Source organism: Muntiacus reevesi, chromosome 19 (assembly GCF_963930625.1).
Source record: "Muntiacus reevesi chromosome 19, mMunRee1.1, whole genome shotgun sequence".
Taxonomy (NCBI): domain Eukaryota; kingdom Metazoa; phylum Chordata; class Mammalia; order Artiodactyla; family Cervidae; genus Muntiacus; species Muntiacus reevesi.
The window spans coordinates 11723086-11746606 of NC_089267.1; the positions used below are offsets into that span (position 1 = coordinate 11723086).

The 23521-nt window shown below is 44.7% G+C and overlaps 1 protein-coding gene across 2 annotated transcripts in view; it reads left to right on the forward strand.

The window, feature by feature from the left end:
- The window catches only part of KCNQ5 (potassium voltage-gated channel subfamily Q member 5), a 592302-nt gene that overhangs the window by 474015 nt on the left and 94766 nt on the right, over nucleotides 1-23521 (forward strand). For both annotated transcript variants that reach the window (XM_065911591.1, XM_065911592.1), the window contains exons 6-7: nucleotides 15653-15763; nucleotides 21733-21828. In XM_065911591.1, coding sequence (XP_065767663.1) covers nucleotides 15653-15763; nucleotides 21733-21828 — 207 coding nt within the window. The remainder of the gene's footprint in view (nucleotides 1-15652; nucleotides 15764-21732; nucleotides 21829-23521) is intronic.

Genomic DNA, 23521 nt, shown 5'->3' on the forward strand with positions numbered 1-23521 from the left:
TTGTCACTCATCAGAAAGTTTATCTGAACCTTAAAAAAAAAGAAATAGTAGCTGAACAAAAATTATGAGTAAAATTGTGGTACAAAAAGGGAAAGAGAAAAGACTGGTAACCATCTGTGAGATCAAAGATTACAGACACTGTGTTTCAAATTTTTCTACTCTTTTTCCTTTATATGGTTGTTAAAGAATAGTTTTCCGAACAAATAAAAGTTAAAACATGACTCTTGTACACATAGAAAATAAAGCATGTGTAAATATTTTAAGTTATTATCAATGAAGGAACTAGGAAGACATTACAGCCAGTTCAGAGGACTATCCAAAGAACAGACGTGTATAAAGATTAGGAGTGTTGAATGCGCAGAGGCAAACCTGGCTTCTTCCACAGTGAAAGCAGGAAGTCAGAGGAACCCCCACCAGACAGGATTTACTTACACTTCTATAGACAAGAATATTTTGCATTCCTGCTGCAACTTACACATCATAAAATAGCTCAAAGGCCATGAAAGGTGCAGAGCCTACCCCCATAAAAATCAGAAATCGATAACCTAGAAGAATGTACTCTAAACAACACATAGTTTTCCACTGAAGCAAACATTGCCTTTCTATTATAAAGAATTTATTGAACAGTCACTGAATTGTGTACCTAACAAAAATGTTTTAGGATAAAGGAATGCTTTATACAATGTGTAAGCTACATTTCTTTTTATTTTATTCCTTAATATGTTCCAAAAGGGTGAAAATGCAACAGCAGTTAGAGTCGTCTGAAGAGTCTCTTTGGTCCAGCGAATTTGTTCTCTTATAAATCATTGGTAATGTTTCTTGAGTGTTAGATTGTTGCCAGAATAAAAATGCATCATCTTCTTACACTGTGATTGAAGCATTAGTAAGTTTGTTTGCCAGTTTGCCTTGTGGAGCTCACTGCTGCTCTGTTCTACTATTTGTCAGAAGCTCATCGGTGAGTGTTCCTGCCTGGAGAATCCCAGGGACGGCGGAGCCTGGTGGGCTGCCGTCTATGGGGTCGCACAGAGTTGGACACGACTGAAGCGACTTAGCAGCAGCTGCTGCTCTGAGAACTAGAGCTGTCATCAAAGACGAGGATAACTCATCAGGGCTTGAAGTAGAACCTGGGTTAGCATAGCAGCAATAAAATGAATAAGAATCAGAAGTATAGTCGTTTGAAGATGAAGATTCTTTTCCCTTAGATTGTCAGAGCTAAATGTCTACAAGATTGTGCCACTGAGAACAAAGCATCCTGTTGGTTTCATAATTTGGTTTCCAACTCCTTTCCCTCCCCCAGAAGCAATAATGACCACTTTGAAAGAAGGAAAGTGGAAAACCCAAAAGAGAGCTGTCATCTGACATGCCTAAAATACTTTTTATGTGTTGAGAACAAACGAGAATGTATGACTCATAGTAGGGATAAACTGAGTAAACCGAGCAAAAAGGAGGTTTTTCTAGCCAGCAAGGAGAAGACAGCAATTTGAATTTTAGCTTTTGCATCGCTGTGAAGATCCTAATGTGGCTGAATGACTGAGACCCTTGGGCGCCCTTCTGTACTGAGGTGCAGCTGCTGGTGCAGCCACCTGGCACCTCTCTAGCCTTCCTTCCATCCATCTTCCTTTCTCCTTCCTACTACCCTCCTTCCTACTACCCTCCTTCCTACTTATCTCCTTCCTACTAATCTCCTTCCTACTGCATTGTGTGTTGAGCGTGTGTGGGAAACTCTCAATGTACTTACTCACCAGCTTGTTTCTTCGCCAGAATAACTCACGTAGCAAGTTTCCAAAGGTCATCTCTGTGCCTTTCAGGGAAAAGCAGTATCTATTCATTGATTTCATTGCAGCAATGCTATATTCAACTGAAGTTTAACATGTACTTAGCACTTCCCTGATAGCTCAGTTGGTAAAGAATCTGCCAGCAATGCAGGAGACCCTGGTTCGATCCCTGGGTTGAGAACATCCACTGGGGAAGGGATAGGCTACCCACTCCAGTATTCTTTGGTTTCCCTAGTGGCCCAGCTGATAAAGAATCTGCCCGCAATGCGGGAGACCTGGGTTCGATCCCCAGGTTGAGAAGATCCCCTGGAGAAGGGAAAGGCTACCCACTCCAGTATTCTGACCTGGAGAATTCCACTGACTGTACAGTCCATGGGGTCACAAAGAGTCAGACACGACTGAGCGACTTCACTTCTCTAACCTGTACTTAACAGAATCTTTGAATGGCCTGATTATATTTCTTTTTTTAACACACACACAAAAAATCGAGTCTTGAATACAGAAGCAAATATTTTCTAAGATATTGAGCTTCTAGTAATAAAAAAAAGGCCTTATTGGTTCACAGTAATATTGTTGATATTAATTAACTCATTAATGAAATTATCTGAAGCCATAAAAAGCAAACAAGAGAACTTACTGCTTCTATCCTTATAAGAAGAAGATATACTAGGTCACCAATGTGAAGTAAAACAAATATAGAATACTCCACTGTGCTTAGTCGCACAACTTAGTCCAACTCTTTGCAACCCCATGGACTGTAACCTACTGGGCTCCTCTGTCCATGGGGATTCTCCAAGCAAGAATACTATAATGGGTTACCATGCCCTCCTCCAGAGGATCTTCACAACCCAGGTCTCCCTCATTGCATGTGGATTCTTTACCAGCTGAGCCACCAGGAAAGCCCAAGAATACTGGAGTGGGTAACCTATCCCTTTTCCAATGATCTTCCCAACACAGGGATCAAACCAGGGTCTCCTGTATTGCAGGCAGATCCTTTATCAGCTGAGCTACCAGGGAAGCCCATGGAATACTCTACATTGTATTATATGTTAATGAAGACCTCAATGAAATCTTTTTAGTTAAAACTGTCCTTGTTACATGTAAGGCACACCTTGCTAACTGAGGAAACATCCAGAATATAGGGAAATGAAGGAAATGAAAGAATCCTGATTTGGTGCATTTCTTAGTGCTAGGCTTTGGTGAAAAAAAGGAAATCCCCATTTATTTTTTTTTTTAAGCTGACGTAGCGACATTAAATTTAAAATGCAATTTATAGTCTATAGATACAATATTCAGTGAATTCTAAATATTATATGTGAAACTCTTCCATGAAGAAGATGCTGTCCTCAAACCAACTTTAGGAGGAATGCTTAGTACAATCAGCACTGCTCAAAGCAATAAAAATTCAGAGAACTTTGGTCCCTGGAAACCATTCCCATAATAATAGATGACAGTACTCAGCCCCTAGTCCATAGCAAGGGCTGGTCTTACGCCCCTGGCAGATGCCTAACCACAGATGGGAGCTGCATGAATGGATATGGGGAACCTCTACAGCACAGGAGCAGAGACCAATGCCCTTCCTGACAGAACTACAGCTTCAAGACAGACCTACAACTTCAGGGCAGAAGGGCTTTGGGAATCAGGGTTTCAATGAACAATGTTCTGGACTCAGAAGAGGCATTGATGACCTATCTTGCTGAGGCTAGGCAGCTATAGGATGAGAGGGTCTTCTGATTGCATGGTGGAGCTCTGTTTAACATCACTTCCTGTTAGTATTATCCTCCTTTTCAGTTACTTCAGGTTTATTCTGAAATAATCAAAGAACAGGTTTTCCTGGAGTTATTTTTTGTCATTAGCTCCTTCTTTCCTGTTATTATCTTCCCTCCTTTTGATTTGCTTTAGATTTATTCTGAAATAACTTAATAACCCACCCTCCTAAAGTAGTTTTTCCTCGTAATGACCCTATCCTTGAAGGCCAACTTGTCCTTTTTTTATTTACCACTCTTACTGAGTTGAAGATGGTGTTATGGGTTTTCTTTAAAGATGCAACAGCAGCAAATGGTATAAACCTACTCTGAATATAGCCTCCACCTGAGACCTGTGCTTGACATGATTCCTTCAGTCATGTAGAGGATTGGCCAGTTAGTCCTAGAATTTGCTCTAAAAACCTGACACTTTTTCCAGGCAACAATATAGAAGGCTCTGTATGTCATGCACACGCAACAGGTTATGCAGCCCATATGTCTGCCATGAGTTCATCCCCCTACAAAATCTAAGAATAGGAAATGGTGCCGATTTGTGGAAAGAGCAAGGATACCCTTGTCCTTGATGATACTGGTCACCTTTCTGAGAATCAACCCTCCTTCCATCAGGTTTACCAGGACATAATGTTTTCTGCCACCTCTTAGAAGCTATTGGTTTCTGACTCAGTAAGTCTGCTGGCACAGTAAATAGAAGTGTTTCTTACTATCAATGTGTTACCTGATGGAATCAGAAGCTTTACTTCCATCTGTTCAGGATTATTAACAACCAAGTGAAAACTGAGACCTACACCCCTGGCAATACCTTCCATACAGTCTAGTGGTTATTAACCTCTCCAAGCCCCACACCTACCTTTAGGGCATTTACGGGGTATATTGGGCATGAATCCCTGGAGAACTCTTCCCTAAGACATCTGTTCTTGAAATTGTCACACGTGCAACTCTGGACACTTTTGTTCAGTGTTTTCTAATAGTATTGAGCACATGCTATATTAAAAAAAAAAAAAAACAATATTATAGTCAGGAGACCAGGGTTCCAACCCCATCGCCCATCATTAATGTGAGTAGAGATGTGATATTAAGCAATCATTTAATATTGCTGTAAAACTAAGAAAATAATAGTACCCAAACACAAAGTTGCTCTGTTTCAAATGAGACTAGGATGTGTAGATTCACTTTATCAAATACGGCCACTGTTAACACTTATTTGACCACAAGCCTGGAAGGACAGTAGGGAGTGTGAATGCCCTGAGCTCCCTGCCACAGCAGAACCTGCATTTTATGATGCCACCACCATGGAGTTTCCAATGTTTAAAGATTGAAAATCTTTCTGGTCTACTTGTTCAAGATGACCAAATGTCAAAATTAACTTCTTAGATTCTGTGACTACCTACTATCTGAAATTGTATGCTCAGGAAGCAGCCCAAGAGGTTACTTGGGCTAAGAGAAGAGAGAAGAAAAGAGACTAGAAAGAAGAGAAACAGACAGAGAGGAGGAAAGAGCAGGGAAGGAGAAGGAGATTGTTGACAACTGCTGACAGGAGTCTTCCCCCTTAAAGGACCCCCTTAGGAATTGCTAGAGGGAATGTAAGTTGTGCACCCACTATGGAAACCAGTACACCTAATCCTCAAAAAAAATTAAGACTAGAACTACCACATGATTCTGCAATTCCACCCTAAAGAAAACAAAAACACTAACTGGGGAAGATATATGGACCTCATATTCATAGCAGTGCTATTTACAATAGCCAAGATATAGAAGCAACCTAAGCACCCATCAACAGATGAATGGATAAAGAAGATATGTTTATATATACAGTGGAATTATTACTCAGTCATAAAAAAGAATGAAATGATGCCATTTGCAGCAACATGGTTGGACCTAGAGATGATCATACTTAGCAAAATAAGTCAGAAAGAGAAAGACAAACACCATATGATTTCACTTACATGTGGAATCTACAATACAAAACAAATGTACAAGCATAGCAAAACAGAAATAGAATTACAGATACAGAAAAGAAACAGGTGGTTGCCAGAGGGCAGAGCAGGAGGGAGAGGGAAGAAATAGGTGAGGGAGACTGAAAGGTACAAAATAAGTGAGTCCCAGGTATAAAGGGTACAGTGCGGGAAATACAGCCAATAACTGTACAAAGTCTTTGTATGGTGACATTGTAACTAGACTTACCTTGGTGATGGTTTCAAAATGTTATAGAAATACCAAATCGCTGTGTTGTGTAACAGGCACTAACAAAGGGCTTTAAGTCAATTATGCCTCAAAACAAACAAATAAACTCATAGAAAAAGAGACCAGATGTGTGTTTACCAGAAGCAGGGAGTGGAAGGTGGAGGAATTGAATGAGGATGGTCAAAAGGCACAAACTTCCAGTTATAAGTGCCATGGATATGATGTACCATGCAATAAGTATAATGAGCTCTGCTGTGCGTTATATATGAAAGTAGCTAACAGAGTAAATCCTAAGAGTTTTTAAAACTATATATATATATATATATATATATATATATATATATATATATGTATATATATATCCCTTTCCTTAATGCTGTATCTATATGAGATGATGGGTGTTCACTGAACTTATTGTGTTAATTATTTCATGATGTGTTCAAGTCAGGGCATTGTACTGTGCACCTTAAACTTCTGCAAAGCTGTGTGTCAATTATATTTCAATAAAACTGGAAGAAAAAAGATTAAATAAAATAAAAATAATTTTAAAGGGACCCCCTTTAGGGGGAAATTATACTGTACTGTGGAAATCTATGAATAGTCTATTTTTAATTTGCTCACATGAATGCATTAGCTATAAACAGCTATTCATAGCTGTGTTCTCAAAACCAGACCAGTAAATATTTGTTGATTTGCTGCTTGAAGAAAAGAAGGTAGATTTATATCTCCTGGTCTCAAATTAATTGTGCTATTGAAAACAGACAATTAACTGTAGCCTAAGCTATGTCTAAATTATAATCAGAACACAGCACCTGCCATCCCATTAAAGAAAAATATTGAGGAAAGCTTGGACCCGAGTTTACATTTGTTTTTCGGTATTATTCCTGAGGGAGAAAATACTTGATTATTGAACCCACTAAGGGGCCTGGAGCAGACCTCTGACTTTGCTACCATAATTACTCCTTTCTGCCAATATGTGCAACCCGAAGACACTCAGAAAATCTCTCCTCACCTGCATGACTGCAGTTGAGGGCAAAACTTCCTCTGAGCTGCTCCCACCTGCTGCAGCCCCTTCCGGTAAATGCCCGCCTGGAAGGACAGCACGAGCCACGGGCACCGTTGAGCCTGTGGCCAGGGAGAGTGGGCCTGTCCCTCCCGTCCCGACCCGTCCCGTCAGGCTGGGCTGCCGGCTGCCCCCTCTAGTCGTGACGTGTGACAACCAATTCAAGTATTATTTTGCTAAAACGGTACTGCAAGAGATACTGGAACGTCTAAAAAGTGTGTTTTTTAATTGTTTAGGGACTTCCCTGGTGACTGAGATGGTAAAGAATCTGCCTGCAAAGCAGGGCACCTAGGTTCGATCCCTGGGTCAGGAAGATCCACAGGAGAAGGGAGTGGCTACCCGCTCCAGTATTCTGGCCTGGAGAATTTCATGGACAGAGGAGTCTGGCGGGCTACAGTCCATGGGGTCGCAATGAGTCCAAAAGAGATATTGGAACTTTTTAAAAAAAATGTATCTTTTAATTGTTTGAATTCAAAGCTTCATGACCTTTCCAATGACATTATCAACACCATAGTCAAAAGTCAATGAGTATGAATCAAGAATAAGTACACTAACCAGCAGATGTTAAGAGCATAGATCCTAGGGGCTCTGGAAGGAGTCTGAAAATGGAATGACGCTCAGTACAGTGGGTTTCCTCCAGGCCTGATTTCTGCCAACTCCTTAAGATCACACATGCCGACTCTAAGCAGGTCATTCCTGCCAGGAGCTCCCAGGGAAGCGGGTGTCTTCAGCGCTGTCTGTGAGCCCAGCTTCCTCTAGCTTTACATCCAGATTAGACCAGCTAGTTCAGCTCAGCCCCTGGAGCTGCATGTGGCTTCTGAAAAACAGAAGGGGGTGCATTGCTGAGCACAAGTGTGGGAGCAGAGACCCAGAAAGGCTACTCAGTTCATGTGCGAAGGACCAGCTGAGAAGGCATCCCAGGGCCTTCCAGTTACTGGGGAAAGGGAAGAAATGTAAGGTAGCTGCACTGTGGTACCTGAAGGACAGCTTGACCTGAAAGCCCAGAAAAGCAGCCTTCCTGCAGACTAGTGCCTCAGAAGGTAAAGAATCCACCTGCAATGCTGGAGAGCCAAGACTTGATCCCTAGGTTGGGAAAATCCCTAGAGAAAGAAATGTCATCCACTCCAGTATTCATGCCTGGGAAATCCCATGGACAGAGGAGCCTGCTGGGTCCTCTACAGTCCTCAGAGTTGCAGAGTTGGACACGACTGAAAGGCTAACACTTTCACTTTCCTGCAGCCCTCTTCCAGGATGGTTTGATGGAATGAAGCTTCCCTGGTGGCTTAGACGGTAGAGAATCTGCCTGCAGTGCAGGAGACCTGGGTTTGATCCCTGGGTTAGGAAGATGCCCTGGAGAAGGGCATGGCAACCCACTCCAGTGTTCTGGCCTGGAGAATCCCATGGACAGAGGAGCCTGGTGGGCTACAGTCCATGGGGTTGTAAAGAGTCGGACACGACTGAGCGACTAAGTGCAGCCCAGCCAGAGGTTGCCTTAGAAAGAGGGCATCCAGGGCAAGCAGGTGGTCAGTGGGATGCCCCCGGATAATAGCAGGAGGCCCAGTCTCCCCCTTTGCAGCCATAGGAGGCAGAATGATCTGCCCCACAGGCACGAAACAGAGGAACCCAGCCCCCTCTCCCTGGCACCCCGGTGCTAGATCCTTCCCCAGCCTCGCCTTCAACGAAAGGCCCCTGGGCTGGCTCTCAACCAAGCAACACCCCAGCGACTGTGAGGTCGGGCGTAGGAAGCGATTGCTTCAGACTGGGCTGTGGGCCACTCCAGCTCCTCCTGGCCTGGCCCTGGTGGCACAAGGAGTGGGTAGGAGGGGTCTCACCGTCCTCTACCCCGAGCACCCCAGGTGTGACTCTCAGGGTTCATGACACCTCGTCACCAGTGCTGTAAGAGGGGCAGCCCTGAGTTTGGAAGGAGGGTGTAGGCACTCTTAACTGGACTGAGTATGTAGTCGCTTTGCTGTGTCTGCAGGCAGCAGATTAAAACCCACTCAGAGCCCCAGGCCCAGGAGAACAACTCAGATGTGTGACTGGAATGGAAAGCAGACCAAGAAATGCAACATTATTGCTGTGACCAGACCATGCAATCTCTCCTTCCGTGTATTATTGTTAATAAACTACTGGAAAGGATTAAGCTGTTTTGCAGGAAAGGTGCAATAGATTAAACTCCCTCCTGCATATTTAAGGTTATGAACCTGTCATGAGATGCAGCCAGGAGTGTTTTATCTGCAATCAGAATCCCTTCCGAGACTGCCGGTGGCATCTTGTTCTATTGTCTGCTGGTTTGCAGAGCACGTTCTTTCTCACACCCTCACAGCCCAGGCAAGCCCTCCCCATTCCAGGCCCTTCTCTCCGCGCAGGTCATCCTCCTTGTCCTTCGCTGCAGGTGATGAAGCCACCGTGAGCTTTTCCAGCCCTGCTCCCTCTTCATATTGTGTCCACGCTGTCTCCGCCCTGTGGAGGATATGTTCATCCACACGACCAAGGCTAGCCCTCCACCGTGTGCCCTCCCCCTCGACTTGCTGTTGCTGCTTAGTCACTGAGTCATGTCTGACTCTTTGCGACCCTGTGGACTTTCATCTGCCAGGTTCCTCTGTCCATGGGATTTCCCTGGTGAAATACTGGCATGGGTTGCCATTTCCTTCTCTAGGGGATTTTCCCCACCCAGGGATTGAACCCGAGTCTCCTGCATTGGTAGGCGAATTCTTTACCTTCTAAGCCATCAGGGGAGTCCCCTTCTCGGGTACCCCCCACCATAGAGCCCCCACCTCCCCTCTGCAGACTCGGCCTCTCTGCAGACGGGCACAGATCCATCCTAGAAATCCCCACCTCACGTCAGAGATTCCCAGGAGTTCTCACCCCAATTTCTCACTCTGTTACCAATGTTTTTGAAAGGGTTCTTTACTCATTTACTAAACACTTAACTGCGGTCCTCTTACTTTGTGGCAAGCTTCATGCTAGAAAACAAAGAATAAAGAAATAGTCCTTCCTTCTAGTTGAGGAAATGAAGCCTGAGGGAAAGCAGAGTAGGCCACCACTCATGATAAGAGCCGATAGGAAACGAGCAAGACAGAGAGAAACCAGTGGCCCTGCCGTGGACAGTGGGCAGTGGGCCTCTCTGAGGACACACACTTAGGACAAGATCTGAAGCATGAGAAGGTGCCCTGGGAAGGGGGAATGGCCGAGGGGAGAGACTGTGCAAGGGCCCTGCAGAAGGATGGCCTCGCCCATTCAAGGCGCTGAAAGGACTCTGTGGTCAAAGTGCAGTGAGCAGAGGGAAGGCCAGAACGGTGTGGGGATGCCACAGAGACAGGGTCATGTGCTCCATAGCTCAGAGCTCAGAATTTATTCTGAATTTGGTGAACAGCAAATTGCAGGACTTTTAGAGAGGAGTAAGAAAATAGCCTGTGCAGGTGTGTGGAGAAGGAAACAAGAGAAGCAGGAGCAAAAGCAGGAAGAGCAATTGAGAAAGGACGGCTCATGATCTTCAAGAGCCAACACATGGAAGCAACCTCAGGTTCGTGACAGTGGGTCAGCAAGAGGGCGGGGCGTACACGTGAGGGGCTGCTGCTCAGCCAGAGAAAGCAAAGCGATTGGGCCAACTGCAACCATGTGGACGGACCTTGAGCTCTAAGTGCAACAAGTCAGACAGGAACAGATACTGTATGATCTCACTTATATGTGTTTAAAAAAGAAATGGGCATAGAAGGAGCCCATTCTTGTTGAATGAAGGAGCCCAAACATTATTCTCAATGGTGAAAAACTGAAAGCATTCCCCCAAAGTCAGGAATAAGACAAGGGTGTCCTCTTTCACCACTATTGTTCAACGTGGTTCTGGAAGTCCTAGCTACAACAGTCAGAGAAGAAAACTAAATAAAAGGAATCCAGATCAGAAAAGAGGAAGTAAAGCTGTCACTGTTTGCAGATGACATGATACTGTACATAGAAAACCCTAAAGATAGTATCAGAAAATTACTAGAGCCAATCGGTGAATTTAGCAAGATTGCAGGATACAAAATCAATACACAGAAATCACTTGCATTTCTTTATACTAACAATGAAAAATCAGGAAGAGCAATTAAGGAATCAATCCCAGTCACCGTTGCAACAAAAAGAATTAAATATCTAGGAACAAACTTTCCTAAGGGGACAAAAGAACTGTACACAGATTATAAGACGCGGATGAAAGAAATCAAAGACAACATAAACAGATGGAGAGATAATCTGTGTTACTTGGTAGGAAGAATCAATATTATGAAATGACTATACTACCAAATGCAATCTACAGATTCAATGTGATCCCTATCAAATTTCAAATGGCATTTTTCATAGAACCAGCAAAGTGAAAAGACAACCCTCAGAATGGGAGAAAATAATAGCAAATGAAACAACTGACAAAGGATTAATTTCCAAAATATGCAAGCAACTCATACAACTCAATACCAGAAAAACAACCCAATTAAAAAGTGGGGAAAAGATCTAAACAGACATTTCTCCAAAGAAGACCTACAGATGGCTAACAAACACATGAAAAGATGCTCATCATCACTCATTATTAGAGAAATGCAAATCAAAACTACAATGAGATACCACCTCACACTGGTCAAAATGGCCATCATCAAAAAATCTACAAACAATAAATGCTGGAGTGGATGTGGAGAAAAGGAAATGTTCTTGTACTGTTGGTGGGAATATATATTGATACAGCCACTATGGAAGATGGTATGTTGATTCCTTAAAAAACTAGGAATAAAACCACCATATAACCCAGCAATCCCTCTCCTAGACATATACCCTGAGGAAACCAAAAAGACACATGTATCCTATTGTTCATTGCAGCACTATTTACAATAGTTAGAACATGGAAACAACCTAGATGTCCATCGACAGATGAATGGATAAAGAAGTTGTAGTACATATACAGAATGGAATGTTAACTCAGCCATAAAAAGGAATGCATTTGAGTCAGTTCTGATGAGGTAGATGAACCTAGAACCCGTTGTACACAGTGAAGTGAGTCAGAAAGAGAAAGATAAGTATCACATTCTATTGCATACATAGAGAATCTAGAAAAATGGTACTGAAGAATTTACTTACAGGGCAGCAATGGAGAAACAGACATGGGGAGAAACAGACTTGTGAACATGGGGAGAGGGGAGAAGAGGGTGAGATGTATGGAAAGAATAACATGGAAACTTACATTAGCATATGTAAAATAGAGAGCCAACGGGAATTTGCTGTATGGCTCAGGAAACTCAAACAGGGGCTCTGTGTCAACCTAGAGGGGTGGGATGGGGAGGGAGATGGGAGGGAGGTTCAGAGGGGAGGGGATATATGTATACCTGTGGCTGAGTCATGTTGAGGTTTGACAGAAAACAACAAAATTCTGTAAAGCAATTATCCTTCAATTAAAAAATAAATAAATTTAAAGAAACAGAAAGAGATGAGATTTATGGTTACAGCAGGTATGGGAGTGGAGTGGAGGAAGGTGGTCAAAAGGTACCAACTTCCAGTTATAAGATAAACCAACCCCAGGGATGTCAGTACCACAAGGTGACTATAGTTAACACTGCTGTGTGATATGCCAGAAACCGAAGAGAGTGAATCCTAAGAGTTCTCATCACAAAAAGAAAAGTGTTACCCTTTCATAGTATCTCTTCAGGATGATGGATGTTCACTAACCCTGCTGTGGTCATCATTTCACAGTAAATGTAAATCAAAGCACCAAGTATATGCGTTGAACAGTGATGCACGTCAACCATCCCTTAATAAAACTGAGAAAAGTACCGTTTAAACGTGACTGCTACAGAGCCTGATCTGCCATGGTGCCCATGAGGACAGAGAGAAGGGAGTGGGCTGGGAATATCGAAGCATCATAACCTGTTGAGGGGTTCAGAGAGAGGCCTATGGGGCAGGAGCAGCAAGGGTTCCTCGAGGCTTCCAACTGAGCAGCCCACACCTGAGGTTTGTGAGATCTTAGTTCCCCAACCAGGGATTGAACCCAGACCCTCAGGGAATTCCTGACAGTGGTGTTCTTGATTGGAAAGGGACGTAATTGGCACAGCAGGCTAGGGGTAATAGAAGTTCTGTCTTAAATATATTCAGTTTAAATGACTGGGCAGAATCCAAAGAGAAGTATCAGTTGCAGATGTGTGGATCCAGAGTGCAAAAGAGTGGTCCAACCTGGAGGTAGAAACTCAGTGTGTTCCTTATAAAAATGGCATTTAAATCCTGAGAACATTTCAGATTACCTGGCAAGAGAGAGAAAAGAGGAGATAGAAGAGAAAGGAAGAATTAAAGAACAGAATTTTTCAAAAAAGAGAATAAGACCCAGAAGCAAACCTTAAGAATCTACTCTTCGAAGGTTGACTGGTGTAGGATGAGCCATGTAGAAGAAGCCACCAAAGATGTAAAACTATGACAAATAGACAGTATATTAAAAAGCAGAGACTTAACTTGCCAACAAAGGTCTATACAGTCAAAGCTATGGTTTTTCCAGTAGTCATGTATGGATGTGAAATTTGGACCATAAAGAAGGCTGAGAGCCAAAGAATTGATGCTTTGGAACTGTGGTGCTGGAGAAGACTCTTGAGAGTCCCTTGAACTGCAAGGAGATCAAACCAGTCGCTCCTAAAGGAAATCGGTCCTGGATATTCATTGGAAGGACTGAAGCTCCTTTACTTTGGCCATCTGATGTGAAGAGCTGACTCATTGGAAAAGACCCTGATGTTGGGAAAAATTGAGGGCAGGAAGAGAAGGGAATGACAGAGGATGAGGTGGTTGGATGGCATCTCCCACTCAAGGACATGAGTTTGAGCAAGCTCTGAGAGATAGTGAAGGACAGGGAACCCTGGCATGCTGCAGTCCATAGAGTTGCAAAGAGTTGGAAATGCCTGAGCAGCAACAACAACAAAGATGTAAAGGGAAAACCATGAAAGTAAGGTGAGAAGAGTGTCTAGGAAGGGGGGGTCAGCTGAGCTGGATGCTTCTGGAGGGTTTACAGCGCACAGTGTCCATTCCATTACCATTTCTGCCTCTCAACAGGTTTCCCTCCTCCAAGGCTGGGGGAGGTGACATGGCCAAGACTGCTGCTGTTAGAAACCGCTGGTGACCCTGTCCCTGTGTCTACCTTTCTTCTCAGTCCTCATTCTCCTTGTTTTCCACGAGCCTGTGACACCAGGGCTCACCTGGTCATCTGTGACGCTCTCTTCTCCGTTGAGTCTCCATTTATATAACCCATTCCTAGTCCCCCTACTTTTGAAACAATGTTCTCTTCTGGCTTTCCTTTTCCTTCTGCCCCTTAAACGTGTGGGTTTCCTAAGGAGGTGTCCTGCACCCCTTCTTCTCACTCTTTGCTACCTCATGTCTTCACAGAGCTTCCACAGTCACTCAGCAGCTGATTCCAAAATCCACATCTCAACCCACCCTCAAGTCTTAAAACTCAGGCTCTCCTTCTTAATTCCTTGCTAACATGGCTTCCCAGGTGGCGCTAGTGGTAAGGAACCTACCGGCCAATGCAGGAGACATAAGAGACAAGAGTTCGATCCCTGGATCGGGAAGATCCCCTGCAGGAGAGCACGGCAACCCACTCCAGTATTCTTGCCTAGAAAATCCCATGGACAGAGGAGTCTGGTGGGCTATAGTCCATGGGATTGCAAAGAGTCGGGCATGACTGAGCTCACACACACATACACACAGAATGTCTAGATCAGCCACGTACTGATATTTGAAAAGCTGGCATTGAAAGTCACTCTTCATCTTTGCTCCCAAACCCTCTCCTTCTTGTTATCATCTTTCTATTTATGGGGCCACATCTTCCACTTGAAATTTTCAAATCCTGTTGGTTTCGTCGTCACCTTCCTTCTGGATGATCTATGGATGTGCTGCCACCGCTCTTCTTCAGCTTGTCTCTTTACTCTCCACCTCGTACCATCTCACTTCCACTGTTCCGATTCAATCACCCCATCATTCTCCCAGGTCAGGCTTGCCTCATCTGTCCTGGAGCACAGCCAGGACTCTGTTCTAAGGCACACAGCGGCCCCTGGAGCAGCTTATCATCGGGGAGACATGACCCAGGGATCATTTCTCAGACACTCCCTGGTTAGCGCCAGTGCAGCTGAGCACACATTCCAAAACCCACCCTGTTTATCCCACTGCTGTGCAGCTGCTCATCTGCATCCCCTCCCTGGATCACTCCATCATCTCGGTCTCTCTAAACATTACCCCTTCTTCAAAGCCTAGGCATGATGACATCTTCCCAACAAAACTTCTGCAACTCACCCAAGCTGGTACTAATCTCTCTGAATTTGAGCAGCAGATTATTTGTGCTTTCAGCATAATACCTGTCTTGCCCTATTTTGTGTTTTAATGATTTGTGTGTGACATACTTCCCTTCTTATGACCTAAATTATCTCAGGACAGGAGCTATGCGCCTCTCATTTTTGTTCCACTACAAATCAAAATACACACCCTACACACACCAGGCCTTCAGGAAATGCCCGCCAGGGAAATGAGTGGATAGACTTAATTAACATAAATTATTGTTTAGTGTACTGATCCAGTCCTAAAGCCATGGTGTTATCATTCCTGTATCACTGATGGTAATCCACTTACTAATCTAGCCTTTCTTTGAATGCACTTAGGAAAGATGGAAAATCGTGTTGTAAGGGAGGAACAAGTATGTAGGTTACTCCCTTCCTTAGGCAAAGAGAAGTTCTGTTATGTGTCATGGAAAATTAAAGCACAGTAATAAAATGTGCCAGCCAGACTGCTTGAATAATGATTTAGTGGAAACTGTTCTTGGGTCCTGACTTTCCTCTCAAGTACTTAAGCCGCACGTCCTGTTTATTTGTTTTTAGATAACGTTGACCACGATCGGTTATGGAGACAAAACCCCCCTGACATGGCTGGGAAGGCTGCTGTCAGCAGGCTTCGCACTCCTGGGCATTTCTTTTTTTGCACTTCCTGCTGTGAGTATCTTTCCAAAAATTAAGCACTTCCAATTGGATTGTAGAGGTTTACTAGCATGAGCTTTCTTTAAACAGTATGCCCTGGAACATAGCTATATGTTTACTGGTATCATTTTTCTGATATAATGTTGACTTTTCTACATATAGCTAGTTGGATAATTTATAAAAATGGTCTTCCCTTGGAGACATTTAACCTCTCAGTCAACACGCTCCTAATACATTGAAAATAGGTGTGAAGAGTTAAAGCTGTCCTCCTCTTAAACTGATGGTTCCAGTTAAGTGTGCGAGGTGTGAGCTATCCAAGAGATTCATGTGCCCACGTGAAGTGTTTACCTCTTCGGATCCACTTGAGTGAGAAGCACATGGATTTAAGGGGTCTTTAAAGTGTCAGATGATTTATTGTTTGTGCCATCATTGATTTTTGTTAACCACCAGTTTCTGTATCGTATCAGAATGAAGAGCACACTTATCTTCTCTTAAGCTTCTGATTATTTTCTCCTGAGTGGATGAAGCCTGTCTTTCTGGTTGTTTTATCCTCTTGTGTCTTCAAAGGCAGTTCGTGAAAATATTTATTACAATTTGCCTCCATCCCCAAGCTCTCTCTTTCGCACACTCCACCCCTCGTGGGGGGAAAGGAGCCCAGAAGCTGGCGTGTTAGAGCCGTGGCTGCCATGCTACTTAAGGAACCACAGCCTCCGTCTTGCTCTAGACACAGGCAGGCTCACCTCTCAGCCTCGGCCCCAGAGACCCCAGGGCACCCCTCCAAGGGGCCAAGGGGGTGGGGCCTTCAGCACCATAGCCTGAGGCTCCTGGGGCTCCACCTCTGCCCGAAAGCTTTGTCCTTCCCACAGCCAGTGCTCAGCTCCAGGCTGACTGGCTGGTTGCACCCCAGACCACGCAAAGTCAGAGAAGGGTCCCCAGGGCCCATGCATGAGCTCAGGTATCAGGTCTCACTTTGATTCGGGTTTGGTCCCGTGCTCCCCAAGTGTGATTGTGTTGGTTTGCTAGGACTGCTGTAACAAGGTGTCACAGACTATCTGGCTTGACTTATCATAACTCAATTGTCTCATGGTTCCGGGACTTCCCTGGTGGCTCAGATGGTAAAGCGTCTGCCTACAATGCGGGAGACCTGGGTCTGATCCCTGGGTCGGGAAGATCCCCTGGAGAAGGAAACGGCCATCCCCTCCAGTAATCTTGCCTGGAAAATCCCATGGACAGAGGAGCCTGGTGAGCGACAGTCCATGGGGTCACAAGGAGTCGGACAGGACTGAGCAACTTCACTTTCTTTCTTTCTCATGGTTCTGGAGGTGCAAGTTGAAAACCAAGGAGCTGACAGGGCTGGTTCTTCCCGAGGGACCCAGAGGAGGGATGCGTCCAGGCCTCATGGACACCGTCCACGCCTTGTGTCTCCACATTGTCTTCCTCTGTCCATTCCCAGGTTTTCTCTAAAAAGGATACCAGCCACAGTGGGTCAGGGCCCACCCTGTGAGCTCACTGCAACTTGATCACCTGTGTAAAGACCTTTTCTCCAAAAAGGTCATGTCCTGAGGTCCTGGGGAATTAGGGCTCCAACGTGTAAATTTTGGACACAAGTCAGCCCGTAACAGACCCTGAGTACATTTATTAACGTCATGTATGAATAGTTATCGCATCCAGAGAAAGTTTTTGAAGACCAATGATGTAACATAAGTCAAGTATTTGTCACGAAGAAAACGTTCACGATATGTGGGTGTTTCCTGCTGAGAGAAAGTGGAAAAGAGGACAGAAAATCTCTGTCCATCCAGAGTCACGTGAACCGGCAACCTCAGCCATGATAAATAGACACCCACGTGACAACCAGATTCCCTACCGGAAAACACCTCAGAAACAGCAAAATGCAGTCTTGGCCTTTTTTTCCCAAAATAATGGCGCCAAAGACCTGCTGCTGTTGGGTTCAATACTCATCCTGAGGCCACACGTATAACAGCCCATGTGATCCCTCGAAGAACCACAGACACAGCAAGGGGCCACATCGGGGCAACTCACTCGCAGGGCAGCAGTGCCCGCCGCCTTCCCAGGAGAGATCAAGGTCTTTCATTACCTCTTTAATTTAGAGCAAAGTCTGATAAGGTGAGTTCTGTAGTTTCACACCTCTTCGAGGATTATAAGCAGCGATGTGGAAGTAGGCTGGCAGAACAGACACTACACCAGGAAGAGATAACAGCAAGGGACGGAAAAGAGAGCCTGTCAGAAGAGAGCAGAGGCAAGTGTTCAAAGGTGTAAAGACCTGGGCCAGTTCGCAGGAAGGTCCGCCGTCCCTAGGCCCTGCCTGCGCCCCACCCAGCTGGTTGCCCGCCTCCATCCTGAAACCCTGGACCATCATGGCAGAGTCAGTTGTACTGCTGTTAGGCTAAGGGTCAGAGACTAATTAGTCATTCTTGAGAAGCTTTCCCAATAATGTGATTATGATTCTATATGCAGATTAAATCAATTAGTGTTGGAAATCAAAATCTCACTCACCCATAGCATCCCCTCACTGGGCCAAGCAGAGTAGACTTTACCATGGAGAGTTTCATTGCAGCCTCATGGTAGGTGCTGAGTTCTTACTGAATGAATGAAAGATGGTTCATGTCTACCTTTAATAAAAGAAGAAAGGGAAAAAAAGGTGGCCGGAAACACCAGTATGTCCAGTGTACCTGCCGGCAGCAGTGCTGTCAGATTGAAATTACGGGAACACGGGCACTTTGCTAAGAAAGTCAGAGTGGATGGTGGGCCTGCCTTCCACCCAGGAAAGAAAGGGCCAAGAGAGAGAAGAGCCGCCCCTGTCTTTCCCTGGAAGTAGGATTTTCTCGTACACCACGCAGGCATTCTCCTGCACATCACACAGGCATGCAGGCCACCACCTCCACTGGGGTCTGTTTCCCTAAGAACCCATCCCAGGGCCTCAAGATAAGGAGACTTCTCCAGTATTCTCGGCCGAGAAGCACAAGTGGCCTAAGTCGCCACTGCCCTGGGCGGACTGTCTCCATATGCGGACCCTCGCTTCTCTCTTACTGAGAATATCTTTAACCTGTTTGCCAAGTACAGGGTACAAATCAGCTCTTTTAACCTGGAAGATAACAAGGGATAAATATTTTAAATATTTGCCAAGGCATCTTATTTCCATTTGATGTTTATGGAGAACTTCTAAAGCTTAAAACCTCAAAGTCTATCTCACCTTAGGAAATGAGTTAAGACAAAACTCAATTTCTGAGAATGTGTCTCTGTCGGTCTCAATTTGAAGGGATGGCACGTTAGCTATATTTCACACAGCAGGCTTTATTTTTAACAGACTTGTGTTTCACGGAGATGGAGGAGGGCTGGACAGGAGCCGTAACCAGACGATGAGCAGAGCTGGTGTCAGGACTGCTGTAATGTACAGTCTGGCTCAAGAGGGCTGCAACCCACGTTTGCCATCTACTCGTGTGTGTTTCTAAGCAGTGCCAGCCTGATTTTCACCACATTTTAGTTTGTTTGGCAGGTGCTCAATGCGTGTTATGCAGGGCCTGTCTTCATTTTCCAAAAGGGATTTAACTCTGAACCTCATATTTACATAATGAATGCTCAAAAATAGTAGCCATTGCTGTTAATTCAATTTCTACAAAAACTAAATTATGCTGCCTATGAGTGGATTATACACATCTATGCATGTAATATAAATACATAATATAAATATATGCTATAAATTCTGCTGTTTCATAGCTCTTATGTGTTTAAGCTTCATGAAAAATGACATTAAGAGGAAAATAAATAAATCTTTCCTAAATGGTCTTAAGGAGCAGAAGGAAATTCTGGAGTTGTGAATAACTAAGAGTTGCTTTGATTTGGAAACTGAAGTCCATTTTTATAACCTGTAAATGTAGGGAGATGTTTAAACCCACGAATAAAATCCTACAAACCAGGTTTTCATAAAGCTTAGTTTGTTCAGTCACAACCTGCATGAGATGAAAACCTCAGACAGCAGGAGACAGTCGCTGAGAAAGGGCGATGGAAAACAGACCCTGTGACGTCGTTTCTAATTTCACAGCACAGCCTCGCGTCCTGATTGATGAGGGAGTCCGTCACTGCTCATTAACAGCAATAGTATCATTGTATAACTGTATTTAAACATAGCTATGTTATTTATTACCTGGTTGTCATCACAGAAGTACTCAGAATTGTGGAATCTCAAGATAAGTAGAATTCTCCAGTACTCTTGCCTGGAAAACCCCATGGACAGGGGAGCCTGGCAGGCTATACAGCCCACGGGGTCTCCAGAGTCAGACATGACTTAGCGACTAAACCGCCTCAAGATAAGGAGGAAGATTAAAGGTTATCTAGAGCCCAAAAATATCCTCATCAAGCTGTCATCCACTGAGACCTAACACATCCCAAGGATGAGACACACCACCCCTCCAACAGCCCTTACTATCTTTGAGTAACTTCAAACACATAAAGGAAAGAAAAACAGCCGTCCCTTACCTATGGCAAGGAACTTACTTACAGCTCGTAAGATACCTGGCTGTAACCTAAGGGTTAGATTCCTTGAAGTTTAATAAAAAGCTAATAATTTATAGCTAGCAAGTAAAATCCCAGACTCGAAAGCAGAGGGGCTCTGCTTCCCACACCAATAAAGTAGAGGCTGAGAGACAGCCCAGAGACTGGACTGAGTGATCTCTGAAACCAAGTTCAACCTGAGGCTGACATGAAGCATCTTGATTCCACAAATTTAGACCAAGGCCAACTGAAAATAGGGGACATATCAAGAGAGCAGGATTTTGGCAGATGGAGACGATATGCAGAAAAAGGCAAACCAGCCAAAAAGCCAGTATAAACACAGAAGGATCAAGCTAGTTTTACCAGCTCCCAGACCTAATGGGTGAGCCAAAACCAAGAAGGCAAGGCGTGCTCTGAGTGTTAAGACTCTGAGGATTAAGACCCAGGAGAGGGGCTTCCCTGGTGGCTTGGTGGTGAAGAATCTGCCTGCGAGTGCAGGAGACAGGGGTTCAATCCCTGATCTGGGAAGATGCCACGTGCCAAGGAGCAACTAAGCCCGTGTGCCACAGCTACTGAGCCTGTGCTCTCAAGACCAAGAGCTGCAACGACTGAAGCCCACGTCCTGGAGCTCAGGCTCCACAAGAGGAACCTGCAATGAGAAGACCAAGAACGCAACTAGATAGTAGCCCCCACTTGCCACAGCTAGGGAAAGCCCTCACAGTAATGAAGACCCAGCGCAAACTAAAACTAACGAATGAGTGAATTAATTCACTTTAAAAAATAAAGACTCGGGAGAATAAGTATGTGCTTAGTATTGACCCGTGCTCTCATCTTTGCTGGACAAATAGGCAAAATGGTAACATCTCCAAACCTGAGTGTCTGTGGGTCTCATCTAAATAACTGTCCTTCCCCACTTGCTTTCCTTTGGTAGGTGTGGAATTATAGCATCATGAACAGATCTTAAAATTTAATAAGATCATTCCCCCACCCTTTCATGAATGGAAAGTATAAACTGTAGTTGTTGCCATCAACGTGCTAAAATAGCTCCCTAGTCCACATCCACGAGACAGTAACAGCTCCAGATTTTAAATCCCCCTCATCTGTCACTGGATAGGCCTGTTTTCTCTAACTTAGGTGTAAAGAAACGCCACAGAGAGGGCCACGCAAAAATATTTTTTTATTTGGAATTGTGGGGCCTCCTCCTACACCCTAAGAGACTGGAGGGCAGCACCTGGTGATTTCCTGAAGGACAGACGTCATCCTGTTTCTTGTCCAACCACTTGCCATTGGCCAGTGGCATAATAATAGAGGAAATCATGTTTGTTTAATAAGTAGTGAGATGGTGGATAGGTTGCATACTGTTTGTCTTTTCTCAGACTCTTTTTAGAGGGTTGTGTTTTTTTTAATATTTGTCTTATTTAATGATGCTTTTGGGGGGAAATTTTTTTAAGCACTATTTCTGTATTTTGTCACAGGGCATTCTTGGCTCAGGTTTTGCATTAAAAGTACAGGAACAGCACCGCCAGAAACACTTTGAGAAAAGACGGAACCCAGCTGCCAACCTCATTCAGGTAAATGTCAGTGCACCAGGAGCACAGTCCTCCCTGCAGGGGTGCTGGGTCGGGAACCAGTCTCTGTGGCCTCACTTGCAAGAGCTACCCTTTGGTTTTGTTTTTAAACATGAAGCTAGAACTTATTGCACAGTCTCGGATTTGTTCATGGGCTCCCCACTCCCAAACAGAAAAAGTAATACCTATTTTCAGTCAACGGTTCGTGCTTTGTTTGCATTCATTAACCATGCCAGCAAGGCCACAGGGGCTTCCACGGTGGCTCGGTGGTAAAGAACCTGTCTGCTAATGCAGGAGACCCAGCTTCGAGACCTGAGTTGGGAAGATCCCCCGGAGAAGGAAATAGCAACCCATTCCAATATCCTTGCCTGGAGAATCCCATAGACAGAGGAGCCTGGCAGGTCACAGTCCATAGGGGTCACAAAGAGTCAGACACGACTTAGCAACTACACAGCAACAACAAGAAGCAAGGCCACCCAGGTGTTAGCAAGGCCGTGCTGCTCCTGGAATGGCCTGGTTTCATGAACTACTTGGTGAAACACCATTGATCATTCAGGATGGAGCAAAAAGCCTGCACTGCAGTTAACCTTCTGCGGCCAGGTGTATGTGGCAGTTCTGAAGAACAACACATTTATTCAGACTGTCAAGGTTTAGTACTTGGGGGATCACTTTGAATGCCATCTAGAGCAATATCTAGAAATACTTATTTTAAGAACTGGTGTTACGCAGTCCATCAGTGCCTGAGCACACTGAAAAGTGAAAGTCGCTCAGTCCTGTCCAACTCTTTGTGACCCCATGGACTTAGTCCATGGAATTCTCCAGGCCAGAATACTGGAGTGGGTAGCCTTTCCCTTCTCCAGGGGATCTTCCCAACCCAGGGATCGAACCCAGATCTTCCACATTGCAGGCAGATTCTTTATCAGCTGAGCCACAAGGGAAGCTCTTGAGCACATTACTTGAGGCTAACTCATAATGTATAGGTTTGACATTTAATCTTCTTTTCAGTAACTCAGGGTTTGCTTCGTCAGTAAAGGAATGCTTCTCTTTTGTCCTCCATGTCTCTGGGGAGCAGAACCACCCTGGAAAACAGGTTAAAAATCACAAATATGTTTTCCTCTGGATCCATGCTGTGGAGTTCATATTTAATTACAGCAGAGATGATTATGTAATATCCTCCCTGCCAGGCGGCAGACGACCCAGAGCTGCAGAACCAGAGGCTCTGGGGTGGTGGCTGTGGTTTCTGCAACAGGAACAAGCACGTTCTCACTTAGGCTGTGGGTTTCGGGAGAGGGAGGGGGTCAGCGGCCAGGACACAGCAGCCTTCCTGCAGCCTTTGCTTGTGGCTTGTGACGCTGGCAGCTCCTGCAGAACTGGGCTGAGGGGAGGAGGGACTCAGCAACATCAGAAAGGGGGTCCATCTGTTTCTGTGGCCACAGGAGGGTGTCAGTGTTTAAACAAAGCTGTTCCCTGACGCCCAATGCAAACCACTGAGGGGCTCTAGTTTTTAACTTTCTAGGTTTTAAAGGGGCTCCAAAGATAAACTCTGTTTTCCTGAAGGAAAGATCCCTGAATAGCCGGAGTTTAAGATCTGAGGCCAAATGATGAGGGGTGATGAAGGAGAGCGTCCGCACCCCAGAGCGCAGAAAACACCACCACCCTGTGGAGCTTAACTGACTACAAGGTGTCCCCACATCTA